Below are 19,471 nucleotides of genomic sequence, written 5' to 3'. Positions count from 1 at the left end.
CAAACCACAGACCTGAGTCCAGTTTTTTGTGGTCCAGACTTCCCCCATGCAAAAGTGAAAGAATAATCATTGTCCAATAGAAATTTCCACCAGGGACAGTAGCTGTCCTTTCAGGTGTGTGCATGATGCTAAAAGGGCTCCTGGCCACCTGGCTTTGCTCCAGGATTGACCTCCAGGAATTCCAAATCCATCACAGCAGCTCCTCAATAAACATATTTTTAATATCAGGTTTGTAACCAGCCCCTGCTCCTGCTCATTGCTGAATGGGGGAATGGCATAAAATTATGGGTTTGTTTTTTTTAAAATGCTGTTTTATGACTTGATTTGGCAGTTGTGCTGGGATTGCATTATGTAACAAGGGCCAGAAGAAAGGATGAAACTTTCACACAACACAGATGCCAGCAGGAAGCCCAGCTGGTCTGACATGGCCAGCAGCTCCAGGAGGGATTTCACCTCCTTCTAGGAACAGATCTCAGAATTCCCTCCCTCCTGTTCCCAGCTGATTCTCTGAACCTGCCCTCACCCCGAGGCACTGCTGGTTCTCATCCCTGCAAAAGCTGTCCCAGAAAAACACCACCAGCCACAGATGGGAGAGAAGCTGGTGAAACAGAGGAACCAAAAAAGCATGAGCAGGATGAAAAACAAGGATATGAGCCTGGAAATAACATTCCAATTGAGCTTCTCTCAGCCCAAAGCCAATAAAAGGGACCACAGGTGGGGATATGTCCCCACAGCACAGACACCTTTACATTTCCTTGGGCATTCCCACATCCCCAGACCCTTCCCAGGCAGTTTTCCTGTTTCCAAAGGCCACTGGGTTCACCCAGCATCCATAACCACCTCCCAAACATTCCAAGCAGTGGCAGAGCCGGAGGCAGCAGAAGCAGCAGCACAGGTCAGGTTGCTTTCTGCATCCTCCAATTAATGCTGGAAACGCTTGCCCAGGTTCTGTATCAGCCCAAACCATCAGAGTACAAAACACCCACTGATGCAACGCCTTTAAAAGTGCAGAACAATTCCTTATTAAAGCATGCAGGAACGAGGGCTGGCAGATGAGAGCTTTCCAAGAGAGATTTATGATGCAAACTGCTCCACTTTATTCCTTTCACCGCTTGGCTCCTTAACCCACATCCTGCCTCCCCTGGGCCCCGGCTCCGGGGCGAGGAGCCCCAGCGCTGCCTGAATGCCCCGAATTTTAATAAACACCCATCCCTGCTGTTCCCGAGCACAATGGACACAATCGCTCACCATTTGACCTGCTTCCCTCCCATGATCCCACTTGAACCTGTGGCCTCACAGCATCCGCAGGGTCCCGGCTCTGCTCATTCCTCCTTCCCTCAGCGCAGAGGCCGCCGGCTGCTGTCAAACTCCTGCAGGAATCTCTGCGAGCCAGGGTGCCCAGAAGGTTCCCAGCAGAACCAGCACACACACACACACACACACACACACACACACACAGAGAATAACCAACTCAGGCTCTCCGCCGGCTGAGAGGCAAATCCGCAGCCCCCGCAAACGGGATTGATTCCGGAGCCGGGGAATTCTGCAGCCTGCCTTGGGCTCCCGCTGCTTTTCCTCGCAGGTTATTTGTCCCCTGCTGCTGCATTTTGGTCAGCTGCACAGCCGCTTGTTTTCATCACAAGGCTCGGGGCTTGCCGGGGGTGTTTCTCATCCCATCCCGCCCTCCTTGTGCTGCCGAGCATCCGAGGAGCCGCCGGGGGAAGGAGCTGCTGCCGGGGGGATGTGGGTTATTCCCAGGCAGCTCTCCCCAGCTTCCAGAGGGATGTGGGTTATTCCCAGGCAGCTCTCCCCAGCTTCCAGGGGGATGTGGGTTATTCCCAGGCAGCTCTCCCCAGCTTCCAGGGGGATGTGGGTTATTCCCAGGCAGCTCTCCCCATCTTCCAGAGGGATGTGGGTTATTCCCAGGCAGCTCTCCCCAGCTTCCAGAGGGATGTGGGTTATTCCCAGGCAGCTCTCCCCAGCTTCCAGAGGGATGTGGGTTATTCCCAGGCTCTCCCCATCTTCCAGAGGGATGCAGGCTCTTCCCAGGCTGTCCCCAGCCCCAGGCACGGCTCCCTCTCCCTCCTGCTGTCACACGGGCTGTGCAGGCACAGCCTTTCTCCGAGATGCCTGGCTCAGGGGTGGGGGAGGGAATGCTGCTGGAAGGGGAGGGGAAAGGGAGAGGGATGGGTGAGGGGCTCGGCAGCCTGGGAATCATCTGATTTTTGGCAATTTTTTCCATGAATCATTTCGGCAGCCTGCGCTCCTCGGTGCTGCCATCCCTGGGAATTGTGTGAGCGAGGCTGGGAGAGCTGGGAGCGGGGAAGGAGCCGCTGCAGGGCCGGGGATGCTGCCCTGGAGCACCAGAGCCAGCTGAAGGTGGGTCATGCACTCAATAGCGTCTCTCACTAATAAAAAAAGAAGCATTTCGTTTCTCCCAGCCAGCTCTCCTTACTGAGCTAAGCACATTTCTCCCCGCGAGGAAAAGGGAAAGCATCTTGTTTTCATCCTGCAGAATTGTGTCAGCAGAGACACCCCCAGCAGCTGGAATGCTCCCAGGTTTGGATCACTTATGGAAAGGTTCTCGCTGTGTTCTGCCCCCTCAGCAATGCAGTGCAGGCAGAGAATTCCTGCCGTTGCGGGGAAAAATATAATAAAAACGTAGGATGCACATTGAGATTTTTGTTTGTCACCAAAATACCAAAATAAGAGGAAACAGCAGCCACCTGATAGGGTAAAATACATCAAATATTCCAGCTGCCTGAAGCTGAGGGATGAGAGCAGGGAGCAGAGCGTGGCACTCCTGAGCTCACGGTTCAAGAGCCAGTGCCAAGGTCCTGTGGCATTATCCATGAAACACTGCTGCCAAGAGCAGGATTTTTACATCCCCCCTGGCAGGCCGGCCTCAAAAGCACACTGCTGACATCATGTGGAGGCACTGCTCCAGCACTGCCTCGCTGGGAGCCCCACACTCCTCCAAAAGTCTATTTATAAACACCCTCTCAATGGTACGCAGCAAAATTGGGGGGTAAACACAAACTCTTGTGTTTTTCTCCTCTGTTGAGCAAAGCAACTTTAATTTTCAGGTACACAGAGAATTATTGGTGCTGTGGAGCATAAAAAATTGGCCTGAGAAACGCTGGGGAAACGTTCTGCCTGCTGAGAGGCTGTCAGTGGCAATCTGTCCTTGGCCAGTGAACTCCTCACTCCCACAGAAACGGGAGGGAGGCACTCGGGGCACAGCCCAGGCAGGGGAAGGACAAGGAAAAGCAGAGTTGGGGCTTTCAGCAGGAATGGGAAACTCTGAGGCCAGCTCCCCACGTGCAGCCCTGCCCTCGGATGTGCTCCAGATGAGATTAACTGGAGCGCAGAACCATTTCCAGAGGGAGCTCCGATGTGCTCAGTAACACACTTCTTGCTCTTCCGAGTAGTTCCAGGTTCTCTGGGGGAAAAGGGAGCGGCTTCCCTTCACTACAAAGCTCTCCATGCTGGATCAGCTCACTCACTGGAGTAATTTTTCTTCAAAAGCCCTTTTTTTTAGCTGCATTTTCTCTCCCATACCCATGAAAACAACAGAAAACTGCTTCACCCTCCAGAGGTTTCACCCTCCAGACCAGCCAGGGATGCCCTTTTCCATCAGAGCAGATTTTGTTGAGGAGAACAGGCACTTTAGGGAATGTCAGACAAAGGACACGTCTGGGCAATAAAATTCCTTACCTGGGAGGGTAGAACTCTGCTGGCACATTCTGCTGCCCCTCATACTGCTGCACCAGGGCCCGCACGCTCCAGTAGGGATTCTCAATCTCCTCATCCATGCTGCTGTTCCTGGGGGTGACAATCACAAAACGAGGGGAGCCTCACCTGAGTGCGGCTGGAATTCTTCTGTCTCCAAAAAGGAAGTGGGGGAAAGCTGAGGAAAAGGAGGTAAGGAAGAGGAGACAGCTGGAAAAAATGTCAATTTTCCTATCAGGGATCCCCATCTTGGTGTTAAGGGAAAACAGGCAAACAGGACTCGTTGTTTTAAGCTCCTTCCTAATTCTGTGGCTAGAAAACTCCAAAAGCTCTGGGAATGCAAGGAAACATCACCAGGACTGGGTTTCCTGAAGGACTCCAAGGCCTTTGTAAGGGAAACCTTTAACATTCCATTTTTCAACAAAATTTACCATTTCAGCCTCATTTCCAGACTGTTTCGTGGGTGCTCCCTGGAGCCAGTATCAAATGGGCAAATGACCTTCAGCTCTGTAAATGAAACCCTGCACAGCCCCAGCACCTGGCTCCAGTTAAATGTCATTGCTGTTACTGTTATTGTCACCCACACAGCACCTTTGGCAAGGGGCAAATGGGATTTTCAGAATTATTCCCTCTGTGTGTGTGTGTGTGTGTGTGTGTGTGGATTTTCAGCATCCCCAGGACTCAGCAGCCACCTGGAGCAGTGGGATGAGCAATGGAGGAGCCAGCATGGACTTTTACAACACCCTCAGCTCTGGAAATAAAGCTCCCAGATCTCTGGGGAGAAAACCTGGCTCGTGTTTCACTTGGCATGAGAACATCTCCAAGGAGACAGCACCAAGGGCAGCGTGGGGAGAAGGAGGCAGCACAGCTCCCTCTGCCTGGGCCGTACTCCCTGTTCTGTTCCAGGGACATCAAGAGAGACCCAGCTGTTATTTTGCTGTAAAACCTGAGAATCAAATCCTGGGCTGGCAGCAGAGCCAGGGCAGTGCCCCCTCTGCGAGGCCACTTTTGAGCCAATCGTGCACGACAGCGGCTCCCTCCCGCCAGGAATAAAACAGACAAAGATGCATTTCTTTTCCTTTCCATTTGAATCCTAACCCAACCCAGCCTCACATAAGCAGGGAAGAGCCCCTCACCTCTGTCTGTGCCTGAACACGTCCCGGCCGGACTGCTGGACATCCTGCCGGACATCGGCCAGCGCGGCCACCGCCCCTTGGGCCACGGCAGCAGCCGAGCGCGGCCGGAGGCTGCCCGGGGGTGCTGCCCAGCTCTTGCCCCCCGAGCCAGGGGTGCCAGCTCTGCCAGAGCCTGGTTTGAAGTGAGCAGCTAAAGCCAGGATCAGCCTCATGGTGGATTTCAAGTTCCCCTCGACGATATCTGCAAAATGCGGATTTTTGGGTGGTTAGCGTGAGGCGGCAGCAGAGCCGGGGCTGCACAGGGAGATCACTGAAGGCAGCAGAGCTGTGTCTGCACAGGGGGATCACTGAAGGCAGCAGAGCTGTGGCTGCACAGGGGGATCACTGAAGGCAGCAGGGCTGCACCTTGAGATATCTTTGAAGGCAGCAGAGCTGCTCCAGCTCAGCTCAGCAGGGCACAACAAACACCCACCACCTCCACAGCACGGGTTCAGAGCTCTGAGCCTCCCTTTATGGCCATTTCCAGCAGTTCATTACTGAACACATAATTACTGAATGCTCACACAGAAGTAGAGCAGTTCCTGAGGACTGACCACTGACTTTATCAGCAGAGAATTCCCTTTTTTAAAACACAAAAGACAGAACAGCAATGCATTTCTCCAGTGGTGGCACCCTGTGCCAAAAACTGTTTGCAAATGTTAATTAATCACATTTGGTGATGTCACACGAGTATTTTCCAGCACACTGATGTCATGGCAAAGATCAACCACTCTTCCAGACCAAGATTTCCCAAAACAATTTAGTCAGAGCTACTCAAAGTCCTGACTAAACCACGCCACAGACATGTGATCGTGCCTTGTGTCCCCTCTCTGTTTCCAAGCCATGGCTTCCAGTGAACCACAAATATTTTTTCCATGTCTCTTTTCACTCTAGCAGGTTTATGTGTTCTTTTTGGGGAAAGATTCCAAGCCTGTATTCCTCATTACAGCACTACCTAAGCTTCTGAGTGCTTAGTAGCAGGGAAAAAAATTCCCTTTTATTTCTCTGCATTGTCCATCTTTCAACCCAAAACCTTCACTAAACCAGAGTGGGGAAAAACCCCCAAATCCCCCACAAACTGACACATTAATTTACTCATAAAATACCTGTTTGATAGAAAAACAAAAACAGAAACAGAATTTCAACAGCTAAAATCACCCCCCAGGGCCACGTACCTTTAGCTGACGTCTGGTGCATGCGGATCTTTCTGGATGCCACGAACTGTAAGACTTTCTCCACATTTTCCTTCATCTCCTGCTGGCTGCTGGGGTTGACCTCGATGCCACTCAGCTTCTCACCAGCTGAAGGAAGCAAAAAAGCTTTATCAGAGGGGAACTGAATGGCTGGGGAGTGTCAGAGGGATTGCTGGGACTGCTCTGAGCTCATGTCTGGGTCCTTCATGGGGCTTCTTGTCCTGCTTAATGGGAGCCCAGCTCCAGGAATCACTGGGACTGGGGCTGTGGTGGGATGAGGTCAAGGTTTTGGGGTCTGGAGCAGGATTCTGGCAGGGTTTGTGACCCCCTGAGGGTCCCACACTTGAGCTGCCTCTCCCCAGAGGACTGAGCTCCGTGGGAAGGGCTCAGTGGTGAAGAACTGAAGCCCGTGGGACCCACTTGGGAGAAGTTTGGAGACCTGTGCTCCACTGGGGCAGGGGATGAGTGTGAGCAGGAAGGAGCAGCAAGGACAAGGAACTCACTGCACCCCCATTCCCTGTCCCCCTGCCCAGGGAGAAGGGATGACATCGGGAAACAGGTCACTCTTCCCAAAAACACCTCCTAACTCCGTGCCAGCGCTGTGGGAGTTCCCAGTGGCCCTGCCAGGTTTCCCCATCTGCTGTAACTGCCTCTCAACCATAAGGGCTTTAATAGAATTGCATCCATGATCTGATTTATGATTGTTTTCCCTCCCAGCCGCCCCCTCCCCACGAGCTGCCACCCCCAGCAACATCTGCCCAGCAGATGCCAGAGCTGAGGCAGCTCCTCCACACAGAGCCAGAGCTGAGGGGGGAAAAACAGGGCCAGATGGCACCACTGACCTACAATCTCAATGAGCAGGGCAAGAGTGACCCCATCCCGCAGATCCTGCCTCAGGTCCTGCACTGGCCTCACTGCTGGCTTCTTCTTCAGCTGGGAATTCACCCAGGCCACATAGGCCTGCAGCTGTTGCTGAAACAGAAAACAAAATGTTTGCACGGCAGGGTGAATGGTGGGGATCTCGCTTTTCCCTCTGATCTTCCCAGATCTCAGTCTTCTGCCTGTGAAAACAAGCAGCAGAGGTCTCATCCCAAAGCCTGGCTGACATCCCTGCCTGCTGTGGGGCAGCTCAGCCCTCGCCAGGCTGGGAGGAGGGAGAAGGACAGGACTCCTGAGCTGAGCAAAGAGCTTTTCATTTCATCTGCATCTGAGCCAAGCCAGCACTGCCAGATCCTCGCTCTGGGGGCCACAGTTTGCTCACTCTCTGTCCCATCCCCACTATCTTCATCTCAAGAAAGCACAAAACCCACAGTGCAGGAGCAGGGAACCCCGAGTTATCACCCATGAAACAATTCCAGGACAGCCAGGGGAGGTTTCCTGGAAGAGACATGAGCCTCCCTCTGTAACACTCATTTGGAACAGCAGAGCAGCCCCTCCACGTCCTGGGAGCTGCCTCAGCACTTCCCATGGCCCAGTTTCTGTTCCTGCGTGCAGGGAAACTGGCTTGGGCCCTGGGAGCCAGGAACAGGGCCTGTCCAGCAGCTCAGGAGGGATGCTGTGTGGGGGAGAGACCAGGGAAACTCAAACTTGGGTTCCTGGGCAGTGTGAGAGACCAGGGAAACTCAAACTTGGGTTCCTGGGCAGTGTGAGAGACAAGGGAAACTCAAACTTGGGTTCCTGGGCAGTGTGAGAAACCAGGGAAACTCGAATTCGGGTTCCTGGTCACTCTGAGGACCCATCTGGCACAAATGAGGCAAAGAGCAGATCCCAGTGACCTTTCCCTTTCCATCCCCCTCTCTGTGACCCTTCCAGGCTGCTGGAAAAGCTGCAATCCCTATGGGCAGGGCTGCTGTGGGACATGGAGGGTAAACAATCTGATCCATTTATGGGATTACCTCCCTTTTCACTAAGCTTCCCTTTATTGTGCCAATGCAGCAGGTTTTAAGCCCCCATCCCATATGATCTCAGCAGTGTCAGGCAGAGTTTATGCTTTTACAGCCCATCAAAGTCACAATCTGGTCACAGCCTCGCTCTTAATTATCCTGACATAGGAAATCCAACTTTAATCACACATGGCTCGGTCTGCTGGTTCAGAAAGGTGCCTGGACCTGTGCTGAGGCAGCTCTGCTCACTCAGCAGAGCCTGGGGAGCTGGAAGGGGACGGGGCTGAGGGGCTGCCCTGGTGGGGAAAAAGGCAGCACAAGTGGCAGATCTGATCCATCTTTGCTGCAGCAGACTTGGCCTGCCCTGGGGAGAGGCTCTGCAGCTTCTTCTGCTGTAGTGACAGCAGTGCCCAGCCCCACAAGACTTTAATTCCTGCTTTTTATAATCATTTTAGGAACTGGCACTGATTCCCCAAGGACACAGCCCCTCCCCTGCAGAAAATCTGCAGTTTTGGAGTAGTCTCTGTGGATCTTCCACTTCTGTCTCACTTAAAGGAAAAACCCTTTCACCAAGCAGTTTGTTTTCTGTTCCTTCTCTCAGAACATTCCTTGTGCATTCACAAAAAAAGAATTTTTGGCAAGATTTTAGTCTCTATCTCTTAAAAGCAGGAGGAGGTTGACACTGTTATTATTAGTAAAAAAAAAAAAGTCATTCCTAAATCCCAAAGCAGTTACATTTTAAACAATGAGTATTTAGAGGAGGCTTCTGAGGCAATGGAATTGGGATGTCACCAGGACAAAGTCGTTTCATTCCCATGGCTGCTGTAATTCTGCAGACTTACACTTCATTAGCAGGCTTGGTTGGCTGGTTTTGGGTTTTTTCCATTAAACATAAGATTTTCCTGCAGACAGTTGGACTGAAGAGCATTTCCTAACTTTGTACCCAAAAACCTGGCAGACTGAGTGACTTCAGCAAGAGCCTTGGATTGCTGCAAAACTCAAAAATCCAGGGAGGCAGCTGAGGGGAGCACGTGACTGAATTTACCAAGGAAATTTATCAGAAATAAAAGTTTAGTGACCTAAAAATGGCAAAGTGCTGTGAAATGCATGAAGGGACAAACCCCTGAGCTGCTCAGCAGAAACCCCAAGGGCAATTTTTTGAAGCTTGAGATTCCAAAATGCTTCGCTTCTCCATCAGCTGGGGAATAACAAGGACATTGTGGGCCATAGCTTCAGCCTTTTACCTTCAACACAGCCACCAGGCCTCGGTGCTCAGATTCACACCTTTAAATCCACAGATTCACACCTTTAAATGCACACATTTGGGCCTCTAAATCCACAGATTCGGGCCTCTAAATCCACAGATTCAGGCCTCTAAAAAAGTGAAAGATTTTTTGTTTCACTCCCTCAGGATTCAGTTTGTTTCAAGCCCCAAGGCAGCTGCTTCAAGACAATCCTAAATATTATCACAGCAACGTGATTTGCTGCTTGGATGGGCATCATTCCTTCATTCCTGCAATCCACCCTAGAAAATACTCCAGGTACCAACTTCCAGCCCAGGGAGGACAAAGATTTGCTGGGATGTGTCCTGCCATGGGAGCAGCAGCTCTTTCCAGCCCATCCCAACCCTCCTGAGCCTGAATTTGCCCATGGAAATGCCCCAGACCCACAGGTTCCATCCCCATTTGGGGCTGCAGGCATCCCAAAACCCACTCTCACACAGATCTCTGCTCCTTTTAGCCAAGAAAACTAAAAAATATATATATAAAAAAAAGGTCTGGGAGCAAACATGACACACCTCAAGTGTTCCTGCTTCCCCTGCACTTTGGTTTGAGATCCTGCTCAACTTCAGAATTTTCAGGGCTCAGCTCCTCACCAACACTTCTTCCAAACCCAGAATTTTTCAGAGGAAAACCAGCCTGGTGTGGGGTTTACTATACAGAACACACATTATTTAGGATTATGGTGGAGCTAAGCTTAATCCTGTTTACATTAACACAGCTTTGTGTTCCAAAAAAAGCCCCTTTTACCTGTACCTTGCCATGGGGGAGAGCAGCAGCTGTACCTGAAGGGAGCTGGAGCCCAGGGTGCTCCACCAGAGCTTTGTGGGGTGTTTTTGTCTTACTCTGGAAGGCTCTGCAGGGCAGGAGAAGATTTTTAAAGCAGGGTGTTAGGGAGTACAGGAGGTCCCAACAACGGGCAAATTACAGGTTGGGATATATGAGGTTGATTTTTAGCTCTCTGAGATTAAAATATTGCACTTTTTGGTGTTGAACAAATGGACAAAATCATTTTTTTAGCAAGGAGGGCCTGCCCTGCTCTCATCTTTCAGTAGATCCTGTGACCCTGTTTCCTTCTAGATTCCTTCTGCATTAATTTGATGAGTTTGAATCCATCCTCATCACTGGATTTACAGAATCATCCCGCTGGAATGACATTTTGGAGGCTCTTTCCACTGATTTCCCGTTGTGCACTGCTTTGATGAGTTGGAATCCATCATTATTGTTTGATTTAGGGAATCATCCTGCTGGAGTGACCTTTTTGAGGCTCTTTACCCCGATTTCCCTTGGCTGCAGAGTCGTGGCCGCTGCCCAAGCCCCAGGTCTGCCGAGGTCAGCAAGAAGAGCCCTCGTGCTCCCAGGATGAAAGGAATTCACTGTTCCTCCCTCCCAGAGCCCTGAACCAAAAGTCTGCAGCAGCCTAATTGCATCAGGATGTGCTGGTTGAGGCCCTGGATGATTTCTAAGCTTTCTGACATTACCTTAATTAGATGGGAACTGTAATTTTCCATCCAGCCTTCCTCCGGTTTGCTGATTTATTTTTTGTTGTTGTTCAAGAAGGATTTTGTAGGAGCAGAAAGCACAAACTCCCAAGCAAAGAAAATGCTTCCCTCTGCTCTCAAGGACAGCAAAAGATTGGGGATTCCCCCCCCCCCCCCCCCTCAAAACTGATGCTTGAAGATGATTCAGGTTTTTCAATGGAGAAGCATCCAACAGTGAAAACCACCCAGTTATGACCAAAGTGATGCCAGAATGACCAGCAGCACCCACAGGAGATCTCCTTCTCAAAACTCTGAATTTAAAGCAGGTGTTGACTTCCAGAGTGTCCAGATCTCCAGCAGGACATGGAACTTTTAACTGCATTTTTCCACCTTTTTCTCAGTCCTTTCTTTAGCCATTAACAGGAAGAGCTGAAGTGTAAACAGCAAGGCCAAATTCCATCCAAACTCCCTAAATTATTTCTGCCACTTGGATTTTCACTCCTTGTGAAGCCAAAAACTGCCCTGGCCCATTCCAGAACCATCCAGCTGCCAGTGCAGGATGAGTAATTCCCACCTGTGCCTAAATTCACTAATTTTGTGCTGTGGAAGGGCTTAATAATGCAAGTGTACGATCCCAAACCAGCAGCACCTCTCACATGATGCTCAGCAGGTATCTGAGGCCCTTTTCTCATCCAGGCACAATTTCAGGCAAAAAATAAAGGCAAAAACTGGCAAAAAGCTGAGCATTGAGTGCAAAAGACTCCAAAGAGGGGTTTGGAGCGGTTGATTCACTCTGAGCTGTCAAATGTTTTTGCTACACCCAAACAAACCCTGAGGTCTGTCCAAGCACGCTGTGCTGACACATCCCTGGTGCTCTGGGGAAGAAAAGGAGCATTGTTCCTCCTTCGGCAGGATGCCCAACCCCTGGCAGCTCTGACAGGAGCCTGAGCTCCTCAAGACTCCAAAATCTGCAGGCAGAGACTTTGCAGAGGGAGAGGGACACCCAGGGAGGCTCCCTGGCCCAGGATGAAGGGCCCTAAAGGCACATTTAGGAGCCAGAATTTTGAATTCTCTCTGCCCATGACTTGCTGGGAGTGTGGCATCCCCGTTACCTCTTCCTGCCCGTAAATAATCCTCACATTCCTGGTAAAATGGTTTGAAACCCAGAGATGTGTGAGTGCTCCTGTGCAAAGACACCGTGCCAAGGGACAGCCTGGCTTAGCCCTCGGGGCAGGGATTGAGTCTGAACTGCTCCAGCCCTAATCCCACAGAGCAGGAAATACATCCTTCCCCTGCTGAGAGGTCCCACTGCTGGCCAGGCACCAGGGTTTGGGGGAAAACTGGTCACAGAGCAAGGGATGCTCTGCTGAAGCACATCTGGGGGTGAATGCAGGTGTGGAGAGCTCCAGCGGTGCTTTCTGTCTGTGCTGGAGGCTTGGAGGGGTTTCAGGGCAGCCCAGTCTGGTCACACAACCTGGAAAGGCTCAAAGGGTTCCCCGGACCCAGCCACCTCCCCGTGGCTTTCAGAGGGTGGGGAAGGGGTGAAATGCTGCCAGCCTCCCCAAAAACAGCGCTGGGGTGACGAAACAGCAGCACCCCCAGAGCCTGGGGATTCAGGGAGGGATTCGCTGCTCCAGGGAGCACTGGGGCTGAGCAGGATGAGGGAGCCAGAAGTCAAAACAGCTCTCCATGGTGAATCCTATTAATCCTATAAATAGCCCTGGCAGCACGGAGAGGGTGAGTGCCAGCTCCTTCTGCTCCTCACACTGCAGAGACCTTTTGGTCACAGATCAGGACCTTGCCCTGAGGGGAGCAGAGCCAGGGCCAGGCCACGCTGCCAGAAAATAACCCCAAACAGAGAAAGAAACCAAAATCCATCTCAGGGCAGTGCCCAGGGCGAGGTCTCACACCTCACCGGCAGGGTGGCACCTCAACCCCACCAAAGGATGAGGCAAAGGGTGAAGGAGAGGGGTTGTAGGTGTGGGAAATGCAGGAATTACCCACTCGGCTGAGAGCCAGGGGAAATATTCCATGAAAGTGGTGGTGAACAGAGCCCTGCAGCATTCCTGCCCACCTCAGGGATGTGGAGAGGTTTCCCCTCGTGGGCAGGCAGCCCTGCATTTCACTTTGTTGGGAGGCCCTGCTTTACCAAACAACCTCTGCTTGGGCCCTTAAAGTCTCCCTGTCCTCTCTGGAATGAATTGTTTGTTCAATATAATCTTGAGGGGGGAAGAAAATAGTTATTTTAAATGACTCACTGCACACAGGCAGCCACATAATTGGGTTTGCCAGAGGAAATGATCCTCCAGCTCGAAAAAGAGAAGGTGTGTTATTGTTAAAATGCAGCTTGGAGCTGCCAGGCCCGTTTCTGACACATTTCTCTGTGCCCCATCTGTTTTCAAGACCTGACAGAAGTGTCAGCACATAAATAAACCGCATTTCCCCGAGGAGGGGGAACAGGCTGAGGCCACATGGGCAGAGTCAGCGCAGATGAGACCCCTCTCTGTGGTTCCTTTCATTATAAACTCCTGCTTTTAGCAGCCACACATCCCCAGGGCACCATCCAGCTGTGGCATTGAATTATTTATCTGCCTGGGAGCAGGAGAAGTCCCCACAAACAGCGGGGGAAACACCTTCAAGGCAGGGCAGGCCATTAATGAGGGACTTTAATGCACACGGGGGGGATTTTGCTGCAGCTCAACATCAAACAAAACCATCCTGGCTTCAGATGTCTGCAGGTGACGGCGTCCACGAGGGCTCTGACTCTGAAAGGGAAGGGGAAAAAGGGAAATAAACTGGCCTGAAGTGACAATTCAGCAATTATGGGGCGCCTTTAGCAGGATGTGACTCCTCACATCTCCGAGCAGTGCAGCAGAACAGGCAGGAGTGCAGGAAGGACAATGATGCTGCTGCTCCAGCACTAATTAGGGGATAATTGGGCTGCTGAGGTGGCCCTCAGTCAGAAGGGATGGAGAGAGGGAAAAGGAGGCGAGGGGACAAAAGAAACTTCCCCGTAGCCCCTCGGCTGTGCTGGGTTTGGTCAGCACCCTGTCAGAGGCTGGGATCACACATGGGGATTGGGCTTCCAATGTCTGTATAAATGCACAATGTTTGTATAAAAGTATAGTGTTAGTGTAAATGTATAGTGTTTGTATATATGTATAGTGTTTGTATAAATGTATAATGTTCGTATAAATGTGCAATGTTTGTATAAATGTACAATATTTGTATAAATGTACGATGTTCGTATAAAGGTACAATGTTTGTATAAATGTATAATGTTTGTATAAAGGTATAATGTTTGTATAAATGTACAGTGTTTGTATAAATGTACAATATTTGTATAAATGTACAATGTATAAATGTATAGTGTTTGTATAAATGTACAATATTTGTATAAATGTACAGTGTTTGTATAGATGTATAGTGTTTGTATAAATGTATAATGTTTGTATAAATGTACAGTGTTTGTATAAATGTATAGTGTTTGTATAAATGTACAATATTTGTATAAATGTACAATGTATAAATGTATAGTGTTTGTATAAATGTATAATGTTTGTATAAATGTACAATATTTGTATAAATGTACAATGTATAAATGTATAGTGTTTGTATAAATGTATAATATTTGTATAAATGTACAGTGTTTGTATAAATGTACAGTGTTTGTATAAATGTATATTGTTTGTATAAATGTATAATATTTGTATAAATGTACAGTGTTTGTATAAATGTACAGTGTTTGTATAAATGTATAGTGTTTGTATAAATGTATAATATTGGTATAAATGTACAGTGTTTGTATAAATGTATAGTGTTTGTATAAATGTACAGTGTTTGTATAAATGTACAATGTATAAATGTATAGTGTTTGTATAAATGTATAATGTTTGTATAAATGTACAATATTTGTATAAATGTACAATGTATAAATGTATAGTGTTTGTATAAATGTATAATATTTGTATAAATGTACAGTGTTTGTATAAATGTACAGTGTTTGTATAAATGTATAATGTTTGTATAAATGTACAATATTTGTATAAATGTACAATGTATAAATGTACAGTGTTTGTATAAATGTACAGTGTTTGTATAAATGTACAATATTTGTATAAATGTACAATGTATAAATGTATAGTGTTTGTATAAATGTATAGTGTTTGTATAAATGTACAGTGTTTGTATAAATGTACAGTGTTTGTATAAATGTATAATGTTTGTATAAATGTACAATATTTGTATAAATGTACAATGTATAAAGGTACAGTGTTTTTATAAATGTACAGTGTTTGTATAAATGTATATTGTTTGTATAAATGTATAGTGTTTGTATAAATGTACAGTGTTTGTATAAATGTACAGTGTTTGTATAAATGTATAATATTGGTATAAATGTATAATATTTGTATAAATAGCCACCAAACGGCAGAGATGGGCAGGACACACAGAACGCGGTGAGCTCCTCTCTCATTTCCAGGGCCCGGGGTGTGATGCGGGTCCCTGGCAAACCACAGCTCCTCCCCTCGCTAAACCGATTTTAGTTTTACTTTTGTTGGCGTGTGTGAGGAGGCAGAGACCCCGTGAATCTGTTTTTATGCTGGGAGAGGGAAGTTTCTCCCAGAGCCGGGGTGAGGCACTGAGCATCCCCGGGTCTTGCTCCCGCTATTAATCGTGTCATTAGTAAATAAGTTACTATTTGTGCCCGAGGAGGATGTGCTGCCCCCGAGCACAGGAAGTGTGAGCTCGGTTTAAAGGCAGACCTTGGCTGGCTAAAAGCGAGCCTGACTCTGTGCGGAGGAGGGGATGGAGCGATTCCAGCCCCGCCCGCACATCCAAGGACCCGGAGCCGCCCTGGAGCCGGGCACGCTCAGGTTTCACCCCAAGGTTGTTTTCCCGGTGGGCACCGGAGCTGGGAAGCCCAGCAGGGATGTCCAAGTGTTCATTTTCTGTGGATAACGGGCTGGGGCAGGCACCCAAGCTCTGCACGGCTGAGGAATCACCAAACGCTAAACAGAATTAAGAATAAAACCCCAAAGAAGATCCCTGCGACCAAGTGAGACATCAAATAGCAGCCACTCAGTGGTTCCAGCAAATCCCCCAGGGCTTTTCTTCCTTTCCAGCTTACAGACAGCAGATCCAGCTCCAGCATGGGCTGCCCGGGCATTACTGAGTCCATAAATATCCAATAAAACTCATCTTTTGTGCCTCCTAAAGAGGGGAGTCCCCACACAACCACAGGATTCCCATCTCTGGAGTTTCTTGGTGCGTGTCCTTATTTTACGATTCATCACTCTCCTAGCAGAACAGGCAAATAAAGAACACTTGGAAAATTACATTTTCCCGAGCAAGTTGAATTTCAGCTCCCCGGGGATTCAATTTACAGTAAAAGATGGGGGTAAAATCCCCAAAGCAGCTCTTTGTCAGCCTCTCCCAAGAAATGTGAGTCCACAAAGCAGATTTACACCCCCCAGACACACAGACACCGCACATCCCTCAGGATGGGAGTGGATTTTCCACAATAAACGCTGCCCCACGACCTCCAGCAGTTTGCATTATTTACCGGGACAGGGGCAGAGCAGAGGGAAGAGCACAAAACCCTCCGAGCCGCACAAACCCCGCCTGTAAAACCAGCCGCAAACTCCTCACCAAACTCCGGCCGAACCGCAGCCCCTGCTGAGGAACCTCGCTGTTTCCCCCCGCAATTTTCCGCACCGAGAACCTAACAAATCCGCACAAAACCATTTCTGGGAAGCTCGGGGACGTGGCTTTACCTCGGTGAAGCCCTCCTGAAGAATATCCAGCAGATTGCCCCTGGCCAGGCAGGCGAGCATCGTCCCGGGCGGGCGGGCGGCGGCGGGCGGGGGGCTCAGGGGATGCGGGGCTGAGCTCCCGGCGCCTCGGGGCGCTTCTCCCTCCTCTTCCTCCCGAGCACAAAGGCCGGCAGCTCATGGGGAAGGGCGCTCATGGTCCCATCTGTGCAGCCCGGGCAGAGTTGAGCCGGAGAGGCGGCTCGCTTTGGGCATGCTCGGCGGGAGGAGGGAGCAGCCCGGGCAGAGATGTCACACGGTTGTCACGGCAACGCCGCGGCTTTACGAGATGCAGGCGCGGGGAAAACATCTGAAACCCATTTCCAGGCAAAAGCAAAAAAAAAAACCAACCCCAAAACCCTCCCAAAACCCGCTGTGTAAATGAGATTTTTCAAGCCCGCCGTGCACAGGGAGCCCTGTTTGGTGTGGGGGTAGAGAAGAGGAGGAGGAGGAGGAGGAGGAGGAGGAAGGGAGGTGATGCCTCGCACGGGGAGCAAAGCACACAGAGAGGATCGCTCTGCAGCCACAGGAAGCTGAAAGCCAGGCCTCGACAGCTGCAAGGTTTGCAAGTTTGAACGATGCATTTTTCAATGAAAAAAAAAAAAACAACCCAAAAACCCAACCAAACCAAACCCGAGAGGAAACGTCCGAACAATTAAACCCCAGCTCGTTCTCTACATCAGTAAATGCACCCATCACACAAAAAAGTATCGAGTATCTCCAGGCTGCCTCTCCAAGTTGGTGTCACCTTACAGGAAGTGCCCGGGGGGAAAGAAAAAAAGGAAAATGAAACGGGAAAGGGTGAAAGCCCCTCCAGCCAGAGGCTCTGCCCGGCAGGCTCAGAGCAGCACTGACCCCTGTGCCTTGCCAGGCATTTCGAAGTGTGAGATGCATTTAAAAATAAACATTTTTTTCCCCCCCTGCCTAAGTTTTGAAGCATCCTGAGGAAAAATCAATGGCATAATTTCACTGTTTTAGCCTGTCACAGCTAAAATGCAGGAAGAGAAGCAACAGGTCACTTCCCTCTGTAACCAACACAAAAGGAGGTGGTTCCCTCTCCTCCAGTTTTAAATTATTCATGTTTGCTCTCCCTGTTTTTCATAATTCCGTGGGAGTGGAGATTTTTATGTTTTCATCGATTCTAATACCACATCTGTTAAGCAAAACAACAGATTACAGCAAGGCTTTGCACAAAGCCTTGTAAGCTGGAGCTTCTGGGGGGTTGGAGACTTGATCCCGTTTGCTTTTGAGCTTCAAAATGCCATTAAATAAATATTTAACCCCATTCTTTAATGCAATTGAGTAGCTTATGCCTGTGCAATTCCAATAACATTTTGTGGGAAAACGAAGTGGTTCCCCCATGAGACAACAAGTGACCTAATTTTGAAGGAAAAACTGACAAAACACACTCAAAGCTTCCACTGTGGATTTAAAATGCTCTTCTTGACTACTAATTTCTTACATCTATTTGTATTTATTATATTATATATATTTACCACCTGATTTTTACGTGGCAAACACCCATTCATAGAGGATTTTTAATATAACAGGGAAGGGTGCTGAGATTTTTGGGTCAACCAAGAAGAGCTGGGACTGAAGTCTGGGATCTCTTTCATCCCATCTCCCTTTTGCAGAGCCCCCTCCTGCCCCAACACCAGCACAGCCAAGGCAAAATGTTCCAAATGTTCTCCTTTTCCCTGCCGGGATCAGGTACAGTCCTGCTCAGAGATTTTCTCATCAAAGATCTGCTTCTGCAGGAGGTTTCTTATCTCTGCCTGAATGCCAGGGAATAGAAACCAGGCTGGACATGCTGAACCATTCTTCTGTCCATTGTGGGGACACAAATGGGGTCTGGGGTGTGTGTGCGGGCTAAAAATAACTTTTAAAAATTAAACTCCACTTCTCCCTTTGTGTTTCACTGTGAATTTTCCAGCTGCTCGTGGCGGGAGTTGTGTTTTCCTGTCAGCTTTCCACAATAGCTGCCTTTCAGTGCTACATTCTCACTAAAAGGAATGATGCTTCGGAATTCTCCCTGGATTTTCCCAAAGGAAAATTCCCAAATCTCCCCAAAGATTCCAAACCCGATATCCAAAGGATGCTCCCAGCAGCTGCTCCGGGGGTGAGTGAGCTCCAAGCCCAGCCCACGGGGCGGTGGCAGTTCGGTTGGTGGCATTGCCATCTCCTGGTCACTTCCAGCACGGCCCCCAACCCTTGTCCTTGAACACTTTTGGTCACTAAAATTTGGGTTGGGGGGATAAAACCAAAAGGGGCTGGTTCAGGGATTCACCTGTGGGGTTTGTGGCTGCGGCAATAGCCCGAAGAGCTGCTCAAAGCTTCTGCTGCACCGGCGCCACCGACCCCAAACTCCTCGGGAAGCACCCAAAAGAGAGAGAAAGGACACAAAAAAGGCGTCTGGGAACTCACAGAGGGTGCGGGAGGCTGCGGGGGGTGACAGGGCACCGTGTCCATCAGAGTCCCCATGCTGGATGTCACCTCAGCACCCAGAGAAGGTCCCGGCACTGCTGAACCTGAGGGGAAAGGCAAATCCCGGGTACCTCTGGACATGGGATGGGTCTGGAGCACGGGGATAGCCAGGAGCAGGGCTGGGATGGGCTGTGGGACGGGAATGTGGGGACCAGGCACAGGAACAGGAGCAGGGCAGGGCTGGGGGGTGAGGAGGGGCTGGGGATGGGGAGAAATGGGGAGAGAGAGAGGGCAGGGATGGGATGGGATGGGATGAGGTGGGATGGGATGGGATGGGATGGGATGGGATGGGATGGGATGGGATGGGATGGGATGGGATGGGATGGGATGGGATGGGATGAGGTGGGATGCGGTAGGATGCGGTGGGTACCACCACCCGCACCCCCGGCCCTACCTGCTCCCGGTGCGCGTCTCCGGTCGCCATGGGAAC

The 19,471-nt window shown here is 49.8% G+C and overlaps 1 protein-coding gene across 3 annotated transcripts in view; it reads right to left on the bottom strand.

The window, feature by feature from the left end:
- The window catches only part of DIXDC1 (DIX domain containing 1), a 28,274-nt gene extending 9,221 nt beyond the window's left edge, over positions 1–19,053 (bottom strand). The window contains exons 1-5 of one of the 3 annotated variants that reach the window (XM_023941425.2): positions 18,982–19,053; positions 6,943–7,072; positions 6,083–6,208; positions 4,869–5,109; positions 3,718–3,825 (exon numbers count right to left, since the gene is read on the bottom strand). In XM_023941425.2, coding sequence (XP_023797193.2) covers positions 3,718–3,825; positions 4,869–5,109; positions 6,083–6,208; positions 6,943–7,072; positions 18,982–19,038 — 662 coding nt within the window. In that variant the 5' untranslated portion in view covers positions 19,039–19,053. Of the gene's footprint in view, positions 1–1,248; positions 2,858–3,717; positions 3,826–4,868; positions 5,110–6,082; positions 6,209–6,942; positions 7,073–16,521; positions 17,110–18,981 lie in introns of those variants that run through there. The other 2 variants (XM_023941424.2, XM_023941426.2) reach the window with 2 other exon arrangements.
- Positions 19,054–19,471: the final 418 nt, after the last annotated feature.

The sequence above is a fragment of the Cyanistes caeruleus genome, chromosome 23 (assembly GCF_971803275.1).
Source record: "Cyanistes caeruleus chromosome 23, bCyaCae1.hap1.1, whole genome shotgun sequence".
In the NCBI taxonomy this organism is placed as follows: Eukaryota; Metazoa; Chordata; class Aves; order Passeriformes; family Paridae; genus Cyanistes; species Cyanistes caeruleus.
This window is presented reverse-complemented; position numbering and strand designations above follow the sequence as displayed.